This window comes from Coptis chinensis, chromosome 3 (assembly GCF_015680905.1).
Source record: "Coptis chinensis isolate HL-2020 chromosome 3, ASM1568090v1, whole genome shotgun sequence".
Lineage (NCBI taxonomy): Eukaryota > Viridiplantae > Streptophyta > Magnoliopsida > Ranunculales > Ranunculaceae > Coptis > Coptis chinensis.
In genome coordinates, this window is record NC_141458.1 from 9,988,655 (window position 1) to 9,999,175 (window position 10,521).

General features: G+C 32.9%; 1 protein-coding gene across 7 annotated transcripts; it reads left to right on the forward strand.

The window, feature by feature from the left end:
- Nucleotides 1–4,613: 4,613 nt before the first annotated feature.
- Nucleotides 4,614–9,917, forward strand: LOC147507830 (adenine phosphoribosyltransferase 5-like). Of its 7 annotated transcripts, none has more exons than XM_086600487.1 (7): nt 4,626–4,885; nt 4,962–5,072; nt 6,627–6,719; nt 7,254–7,403; nt 7,507–7,568; nt 8,148–8,217; nt 9,702–9,917. In XM_086600487.1, the coding sequence occupies exons 1-6, from the start codon at nt 4,795–4,797 to the stop codon at nt 8,202–8,204; spliced, it is 564 nt and encodes a 187-aa protein (XP_086456613.1). In that variant the 5' UTR covers nt 4,626–4,794; the 3' UTR covers nt 8,205–8,217; nt 9,702–9,917. The 7 variants fall into 7 exon arrangements, with proteins under 7 accessions (XP_086456612.1, XP_086456613.1, XP_086456614.1 ...); XM_086600488.1 differs by lacking the exon at nt 9,702–9,917 and adding an exon at nt 8,994–9,442; XM_086600490.1 differs by lacking the exon at nt 9,702–9,917 and adding an exon at nt 8,672–8,769.
- Nucleotides 9,918–10,521: the final 604 nt, after the last annotated feature.

The window sequence follows — 10,521 nt, forward strand, 5'->3', positions numbered from 1 at the left end:
CCATCGCTTTTACTTCTCTCTCTATTAGTCTTGATTTGTCTCCACTCAAAATACATATGAAATCGCACGGTAGAAAGGTTTTCTACCAATCAAATGCATTAAAAACCCAAAACCAAGAAGAAAGAAAGGGTTTGAAGAATAAAAAGTAGATGATTCAACAATATTTAAAACATGGTTTGATGGAGGGTGCAGTAATTCATACTAAATCGGCGTTTTATTAAAATCGATTTATCATAAAAGGGTCGATTAATTAGATGAAATCGCCTGATTTTTTGCATCTGCTCAAACCTACATTTTTTTTTTGCCAAATCAGATCGGTCTAATGGGGCATAGCGATTACTCGCTGATTAATCGGCGCTTAAACTGTACCGTTTTAAGGGTACCAATATTTGCTCGAGCTTTGGTATTATGATTGGAATTTGAAATTTTAACTTTATCTCATAAGTAACAGTACTGCTCATGCTAGCTTAATGATCAAAATTCTAGTTCAACCCAACGTGTAGAGCATACGAGGTGTCTTGTGAAGCAGAAAATATTGTGAAAATGTCGATATTTGCTGATACTTTATAGTATGGGAGTAGGGAGTAGGAATAGCTAGGGTTGTCAAAGAGTTTCGATAACTTGATAACCGACTTAAACCAAATTGATAAAAAACAGTTTGGGTAATTTGGTTTCGATTCAGTAATGATTTCAATTTTGAGTTCCAATAAAATATTAGTTTGGTTTTAGATTTGTCCTCCACCGAACTGATAAGATAGTATTTTAATAATATTTATGATTAATTTTGTATAAATTTTATCAATTGCTTTATTGAAATTAGTTGATTTAATTGATTTTATAGTTTTCAATTCGGATAGATTCGGTTTTAGATATCCAATTATTTCGGTTCGATTTGGGATATCCAATTATCTTTAGGGTCGGGGATTTTCCAGAATACAACCCGAACTATCCGTTGACAGCCCTAGAATAGCTCCTTTGCAACTTTGTCAATTTGCGTATCTATCTCAATTCTCAAGTATCTTCTGTCAGCAAAACTTGACGGCACAGATCAGCACAACTACGTTGAATAGAGTAGACCTGGAAACACTGTGTCCTTGCTTTAGTTGTGATATAAGTGCCAAATCAGTAAGAATTTAGCTAAATGACAAGTTTAGGCCCACAGAAAATCTTGGGATCTCCTGACAACTTGATTCTCTCCGTTCCCAACGAAAATTTAATAGCAACAGTCCTTGACACCTGCCACGATAAGACTACCCTAAAAGATGTTTAGTATGGCCAAACTATCCTCAAAGCTTGTGTCTGACAAGGGTTAATGCATCTTGTTTATGTTTACAGTACTATGATACCATTGTAGTACTTCGTCGTTCGTACAAATGTTCGAGTTAAAACTTGAACGAACAAAATAGATGAAAAAGTGAAAACTCAGTTTGACAGCTAAACGTATTATGAAATTAAGGTGAAAAAGACAAAATAGAACCATACTATATATAAAAGACAAAAAATATTAAAAAAATGTTTCGAGAAAGGTTCGGGAAAAAATTCATAACATTCTGGCTTGATTGAAAGAAAAATAATTTGAGTATAAATTTTGAGGCCACCGGAAAGCAAAGCTAAAATAACATTTGGCATAATTAACTTTGTGATGTTTTCAAAAATTGAGTTCTATAATCAGAACGCATTTGCTAGTATCTTACGCTCAATTACAGTAGAACCTCATTAAATTGATTCGCATTAATTATACCATTTAAGTAAAAGATTTTACCAGTCTCCCGACTTGGCCAATGTACTAAATTAATAATTTTATTAAATTTGTTAGATAATAGATTTCAAAAATTTCTCTATAAAATTCTATATGTCACACTTATAAGTTATTACATTAATTAATATATAATAAGTATATATATGAGACCAAACTAATATGTGTAGTGTTGTAGGTTGTAGAGCAGGCGGTGTTTGATTAGTATAGAATGATTAAGAACTCCATATTCGTGTAAGAATCACGTAATATCACCATGATCTATACATACTTCATAGTAGCTTATACATAATTGAACTTGTTTTAAATGTATACAAAAATTTATATGTTAAGGACTACACTTTCCGACTAGATCTCAGGCCGGTGATGACATATGATTCTTAGCACCATAAATATTGCACATAATTTATCAAATATTAATAAAAAAAAAATACATATTACAAATTTAATTTAAACATTTTAAAAAGTTGGCAAATACTTGAAAACAAAATATTTACTATAACTTTATCAATTAATTGATATATAGGGGTCGTTTGGCAACCATTATGATAATCCATTTTATAACATATAATCAATTATGAATCTCATAATCGATTTTGTATATAAAAAAAGTTGTTTGGTAATTTTTTTTAAAAACCACTATATATCTCATTGCCAAAAAAAAAAAACATTAAATAATGAAAAACAAAAATTATGAAGTTTTCCTCTTGAAATGACTTACTATATTTTAATTCTTTTCATTTTTGGTTTGGTTAGTAAATCCAAAATTGATTTGTATTTAGTTGTTTGGTATCATTTATGCCCTAGGGGTTTATCTCAAAACTATTTTACGTTAAAATTGATTTTTAAAACATAATTATTTATACTTATAATGGTTTCCAAACAGCCCCTATATAATTGCAAAAAAAATGTTTTTTTCCCCTTTTCATTTGTAAATTCTAAAATTTTACATCAAGATACGTAATTAAAATCCAACTTCATGGATTGTGGGGGTAAACAAGATATGTTTTGTGTATACATATATATGTTTGGGGAGGAATCCATATAAAACACTTTTTATATAACAATTTATACAATAACCTCCATATCACTTTACAAAATTATTTACAACTTGATTTTTTGTGGATGTCAAACATCATTGCAAAAAATGGGCTCGTTTGGAAATTTCTAAAGATGCTAAAAGAAGGTTACAAAATTTTAAATCCTAATAGTTAAAATAAATCATATTTTCAAATCAAGTTTTGAAAGGGTTAGAGATATTAGAATGATTTGAAATTTTGTGGATATGATCTCTATAGTGATAAGATCATACCCACAAAGTATTAGCCATTAATACAATTTATAAAAAGATGTTGTATAAATTGTTATATAAAAAGTGTTGTATATGGATCTCACCCCTATTATGTTTTATAAATTTTTAATATGTTATATGTTTAGAAATGCAATAGATGTCAATTATCATCTGATTATCATATGCAAACAGAGATGTTTGTTGAGGGTGTAAGCATGAAAATTAAGTATCATTAGATGCTAAAAACAAAAGATGGTAACCAAATTAATCATGCTTTATGGCGTTAAATATTAGCAATTGAGAAAGGACAAGGAATAAATAATTAGTTAGACAAGAAAAATAAAATAAAATTTAAGTAATGGAGATTAAATATATGTGCGTGATAGTTCATATAATAACATCGCTTTGTTCCACATGTTTGGGTCGGCCAAACGAATCCTTAAAAAATACATGCAACACCAAGTTTAAGATATGAAAGTCAATTAACTAGATTCATGCATGTATATGCCTTTGTGAAATGATAAAGAAGACACTTCTTAATGAAATATTTGTTTAAACAACAAGAGTTATGGATGTTATAACTAAAACGTAAAAACTATGGTAGTCTGAATTTCATTTCACTAAATATCTGTGTATTAGTGTATATCACTTGAAAAGAATGCATTATTTACTTTTCCAATGCCAAATTTTGGATTCAAATGGAAAATTTCATAGTGATTATAGCCAACGTAGATAAGCTGTGGGAGAAAACAACAAATTTAACAGCTATTGATCTTCACTTTCATGCTTTTATTCCCTCCAATCACAATCCGAACTAGTTTGCCAAAACGAAGACCATATCCAACCGGATTCCTAGATTTTGCATTTGAGTTGCGACTAATGGGACCCCTCAAATGGGACACAAATCATTGTATAGGAAGATCTAGCTGTTGAAATTAAGCAACTTGTTTTTAGGAATGGGAATTAGTAAGACGATGATTGTCATTTGTCAATAACGTACTAAAGACTCTCTTATCATGGAGAGACCCGTATGGCCGTATCTAACAAATACTAGTGAGAATGCTGTTAGCAATAACTAATATATGTGCATTTTTGTGAATGAAGGTGGCCGTAGCTAACAAATGTTCTCACGGTCCCTCTTTCTTTTCTCATCCAAAAACTATTTCCCTGAAATTCGGATCCAAACTGTCAAACCTTCACTATTTCTTTTTCTTGCGAACTCTATAAAACATTGATAGTTTGAGACGAGACGACTATCTTTATTTGAAAACAATAAAAAAAAAAAAAAAAAAAAAAACTTGGTTAAAATCCCACTTTACACAAGTACACTATATAGACAAGACTTAAGAGACATTTTTCCTTATAGAAATCGATAATATACCACAAGCATTAAGTTGTTATTTAGTTCCCTATATATTGTATAACTCCAATTCTTTCATAAAAGCAAAAAACAAAATAGAAAAAATTTAAAAAAATGCAAAAATTTAAAAAAATGCAAAAATTTAAGAAACAAAATTTTATTATAATTATTATTATAATAACCACTAAGCACACCCAGATCTTCTTGAGTAGTGCTTTGGCCAACCAAAAAAAAATACATTTCTTTAAGACAGACACTCACTTGTGCTGCTCTCTCTCTCTCTTCTTCACTTCACAGCCAAGAGAAAGAAATTTTCGAGGCAAAAACAGTCCCAAGTAAAAAAAAAAACACTCTCTCTCACACACACAGAGCTAAACTGCTAAAGACATGTTTGCAAGTGAAGACGGACTTAAAGATGACCCAAGGCTTCAAGCTATATCTGAAGCCATTAGAGTTATTCCACACTTCCCAAAACCAGGTTTTAGTTTATTTCTAACTATTTTTTTTCACTTATTTTAGGACTTTTACCAAATACATTTCTTGATTCTTTTCAGGTATTATGTTTCAAGATATAACAACTTTACTTCTTGATCATAAAGCTTTCAAAGACACAGTTGACATATTTGTTGATCGATATAGAAACATGGGTATTGCTGTTGTAGCTGGTAATGCTTCTTTATACTTCATTTTCTTGTTTGTTTTTTGTAAAGAAACAATCTTTGGAATGTTTTAGGAAGTGTTTTTGACTGTTGAGCTTTTTTTTTTTTTCATTTTTTTTCATGAAAGTAGTCAAATGCAGTATCTGGGTATTCATGGAGTTTTTATTTTATTTTCTTCCCCTTCTTGAAACTTTGGACTAGTGAGAATTCGGGTTCTGATTAATTTGTTTTAGGACTCTTTGATTTCCTCAAAAAAATTATTTTTTGGGAGTGAGTAGTTTCAATGCTTGGAATTTTTTTGGGGTGATATTGAAGTATATGGAATTAATATTTTGTAAGGTGTGGTGTGGTTAAGTTCACAAGTTGAACTGTCAAAAAAATGATAAAGGTCGTATTAGTTATTGTGTTGTGGTAAATCCAGTTGATCAACTCTGTGTCTGGCAAAAATTTGAGACTTCAGAACTTTAAAGTTTATAACATTTAGCAGAGATGCGGGGAAAAAATTATTGGTTGTGTTTGCACTGAAGGTTTATATGGGTGGGAATTTGTTTTGTGAATACTACATTTTGAAAGTAGAAGGTAATGTTGGCGGACCTTGTAATAGGATTTTCTTGCAATTCAAGTGGAAACAAGAAACCCAAACAATGAACAAGTGGGTGCCATCCAATTGCGTACAATCATGGATGTAGTCTAGTAGCTGCTATAGAGCTTACCATTGTTGACTTTTTTTTGGTGGGTTGCCATATGCACTTTCGTTGTCTGGATGGCCTGTAGTGTTTTTGTTTATGCTGTTAATTTTGTTTTTCCAAGGTTAGTCCATATTATGACAACATCTGATAGTGATACTCCCTCCACATTCCACCCATATCCAAAATCAAGATTTATGCAGATAAGTTTTGAAAGGAACGATAGTTGCAATTTGCTTTGGTTTTCTTTCTGTGTGTGTCTCTGTGAATTTGATCTCCTTGCCCAAATTTATTCGTATCTCTAGGCGGTTTATAGTGGTGTTTATTGGTGTCATTTATTGGTATCATTTAATGGTCTTTTACTTAAATTGTTTTGGATGAACATTCTAAGCCTGTTCAATGTAGTGGTGTGTTTATCCCGTGCTACAGAGGGTCCCTGTTGCCATTCTTGTCTGCTCATCTAACATCAGTGCTACATGGATCATGCCAATTCCTGTGTCTGTTTAGCCATTGAGTTGTATTAAAAAGGAAATGTATAACAACTAGGTAGCCGCTCATATCGATTCTTGAACAGTACGTGTATATTTATTATTATTATTTTTCTTTCACAATGATGTTTGATTTTGTGCTTCTGGAAGTTGGAGTACTTGTTGGTCTTTTTAGCTTTCCCTTTCTCTCTTTTCTGTTATGTCTGTCAATCAAACATTCAAATTTTCATATTCTGGCACTGTGATGTCCATAGGACCTTGATATGCTCCCCTTAGAATGTTATTATGTCAGGAAGTGTAATATTTATAGCTTCATTACTTTATGGTCTTGATTTCTTGTCTGAATTCCTTTTATTGATTGCTTATGATATCCAACTTTAATTTAGGAGTTGAAGCTAGAGGATTCATGTTTGGACCTTCAATTGCCTTAGCCATTGGTGCAAAATTCGTTCCTCTGCGCAAGCCTAGAAAGTTGCCAGGTATATGCCCTGTTTTGTATCTTTGAGCGGAGTAGTCCTTTGAGTTTTAAAATCAAACAGCACAAAACACTTGCATTCTTCATCTTTTCTATATTATGCTAGAAGCAAGTCTCTTGTTTTTTTTTGCTAGGTGAGTTTAAATTCTATTGAAGCTAGTCTCTTAACCTCAATATGGGTGCTAATGTGCAATTAAGCACTCCTTCATAATATTCTTCTAATACATTTGTTATTATCTTTCGAGTATGCATACTTTGTTATTCATGTTGACGTTATTGTTTTTTTCCCCCTTCTCTTTTGGTGTGTGGGGAGGGAGTTATTGTTGTTGCCTTATTTGAGTTATTTCTAAAGACTGATACAGATTCACTTTGACTATGCTCACCATTATGCAATGCTGTAATACATTATTTTCAGCAATGGAATTTCCTCGGAATCTTTGTTGTTCTTATTAAATACGAGAGTTTCTCACATCACTATGTTCTAATTTTACAGAATTTGCTGTTACCTTCTGAATTTTGACCTCAAAAAAAAATGTAGGTGAAGTAATCTGTGAAGACTATGAGCTTGAATATGGGACAGATCGTCTAGAGATGCATGTGGGGGCCGTTCAGTCTGAGGAGCGTGCAATAGTTATAGATGACTTGGTTGCCACTGGCGGAACCCTTTCCGCTGCAATAAAGCTTTTAGGTGAGATTTTAGAGGTCCTCTTTTGGCTCTTAGTGCTTTTTCTTCACTGTGGTCATCTGCTTTCTAACATATTCATGGAACTGTTTGGGCCTCATTTTACCAGAACGGGCAGGAGCGGTGGTAGTCGAGTGTGCTTGTGTTATAGGGGTCCCTGAAATGATAAAGGTAAGGTTTACTGAATGGTTCCCACTATTGGTTTTTATATCCAAATTGGTAACCTGCAAGATGCTTTTTAGATCATACAATGCTTGTGGAGTGCTGCATCGTCTCTGTTAGTTTCTTTGACTTGCTCTTGTAGTTGACTCACCTAGCAATCGAGACAAAATGACCTAATTACCTAAACAATTTGGTTCAGTTTCTTTTTCATTTTCCCTTCTCTATTTCACTTTGCAATCCAGGTGTTGTTGAAATAGCTAGTCCATTGTCGAAAGTGTTTATGATGCTCAATAGCTGCCTTTGGAAGCACTTAGACTGAGTTGTTTTGTTATATTTTCCAGAAATTATAATTGCTCTTGGATTACTTACCAACCTATATTATCATTTGATGCCAAAAGTACTAATTGGTTTTATAAAAGAAATTTGAATGACATTAATCCTTTATGCCATATTCATATCTTGCTAAATGCTGTAATCAGGGTCTTCAGATATGCTGTTGTGTGTATAATCAAGTGAGGGTTTGCTTAATATCAGCCTTGCTCTTACACGCCGTTCTGAATTGCTTCTTGACGGCTCCTTACTTTGCAGGGATCATGTAGGTTAAATGGAAAGCCATTATATATCCTTGTGGAGCCTCGGCGATAGCAGTGCTGTTAAGGTACTACCTGTCATCTCTGAGCTTCATCAATATTAACACCTGTGATGTGCACGATTAATGAATCATTTCAAATTGGTTGTTGAAGTTGGAAAGGGAAGATTCTGATTAACTTGTGAATCCAAGGGAGCTATCATTTTACTAGTGCACCCAACACTATAAGTTTTGAGTAATCTTAGTACCTCTTAATTATTTATTGGGATGCAATCTACAATGTTGGATCCACACTTCTTGAGCATGGACATTAAAGCACTCAATCATAGTGAAATTGATGTGTGGTTGTTGCATGAGGTGAAACTATCCTAGTGGGCTATTCTATATGAATCTGGTAACTGTTATCTCCAGTAAGTTGCATCTAGTACATACAAGCTAATGTATTTTCATTTTGTGGTGCACTCTAGCATACTTAGTTGGAAATTAATATGAATTTTTAGGATAATGGATTTTTTTTTTGCAGCTTAAGGATGCTGTTTAAACTGGTTTGCGTATATATAGAAAAAACAAATAAGAACAACAGTGAGGATTAAATGTGCTGCAATCTTAAGCAGTATTAGAAAATGGTGAGACTAGTCTCCCTTAATGTATGTTATTAGAAGAGGATATTGATATATTTTCAGTTTAAGAAACTGAAATGCGAAGTCAAATTTTGAAGTGGGAGGCATATCTTGGGCTAACTGCCTGCGGTGCTAAGTGGATGATGTTAGACTTTTTATTTTGGTTGTCCTTGCTCCTTGCTAACTAAGGAACTTTATGTTTGGACTTGAAATTTCTATTTGCAGGAAGCTGTCAGACTATTTTAGTACTCGAGTAGAGCATAAAACTTAATCTGTCAATGTTCTACTGCTGCTTCCTAGGTCTGAAACTGCTGATGGGCTGTCTTAACTTTGCTACTAGGAATCATAAGTTTCATGTTATCGAAAGTCATTGGAGGCTTGTATTCAAGGACCTTTTAAGTTCTTTCCCGGTGTGAGAATAGCTTTGCTATGGCTAGTGAGTTTTTGTTCACCTTAGGGCTCAGTAATCTTAGTTTGTCTACTCAATAGGCGGTTATTACCATCCATGTCCATGAGGAAGGAAATCCCAGAAATTCTATTTTGAATAAACACAGCGTATTTCTGCCTCAGTCCGAAGCCGTTCATCTTGCAGTGTGTGACAAAAAAATTCTGGTACTATGGTTCTTAAATTAGTCTATCAATGTGAAGATGCGTACTTAGATGCTTCTATTGCATTTATGTGTATTTAAACAAAGAACATGATTGAAAACAACTCTGACCACCCAGATGCAGGCTGGGCACCAAATCATCAATATCCTAATGTAGATTATTATTAGGGTCCCGGCTTATTATTATTATTCATCATTAAAAGAATACTTTCACTCTCAAACATATAAGTAGAGCAATATATTTCCTTGATTTAATATGGTTTATTGTTTGTTAATTATTATCAATAACATATCAACTTACAGTATTTTTCATTTGTTTTGTCAGTTACATGTAGTCCAATGCTGCACCATTACAGGGGGCGATCTGTTTTCCTCAACCATCTTCATACTGTGTATCATGGCCGGTGTTGTCCTTTTTTCCGTTGAGGTTTTCTTATGCATCTCATTTGTAAAATCTTTTTATCAAGCAATTTTTCTAAAGAGATTCCTGTTGTAGTCTTTTTAGTTCCATTTCAATTTAAAACCGAATTGTATCAAAGAACTGCTTCCGAAACCATTGAATGCCATAGCCATAGTGCCATGCCATACCATACCAAACTGGCGAGTCAAATATAAAAAATGTGCCTGATCATTGAAATAATGCTATTACATCTACTTCTCAATGATGATGTTTGCTTGTTAGCACTAATCCTTATTAGCCATATGGAATTGTTTTCTACTGTGTAGGGTATTACAAGAAAAAATTACTCCAAAAAGACGCATTTGTATTATTGTATATTTTTGGTGGTAATACATACGGGTGTGTTTGTTTACTTAACTAAAGAAAGGAAAGCTATTGAAAGGTACACTTTGGAATAGAATATAAAAGAAGAGAAAATCTATTGTGTGCAGGAGAGAGAATGGTGTAGTCGAGGCCACTTATCACAATAAAAGTGTGTGTGTATTGCATCATGAAGTACTATGCAAGGGCCTAGACTAATGCATAACGGTGCAGTAGGCGTATTCTAGAACTGCTAATAAAAGAATGGAATGGAAACCAATTACATTGCCAAAATGAGGAAAAGAAAGGAAAACCAAGAAGTGAAATTAGCCATATTTGTTATGCAAAAACTAAATAAATGAAAAAAAAAACAATCCTTCTTCTT

Excerpts from the sequence above, each read along its gene's own strand:
- LOC147507830 (XM_086600486.1), top strand. The coding sequence starts at position 4,795 with ATGTTTGCAAGTGAAGACGGACTTAAAGATGACCCAAGGCTTCAAGCT. Across the intron at positions 4,886-4,961 it reads TCCACACTTCCCAAAACCAG|GTATTATGTTTCAAGATATA; the intron begins GTTTTAGTTTAT and ends GATTCTTTTCAG. Across the intron at positions 7,569-8,147 it reads GGGTCCCTGAAATGATAAAG|GGATCATGTAGGTTAAATGG; the intron begins GTAAGGTTTACT and ends CTTACTTTGCAG.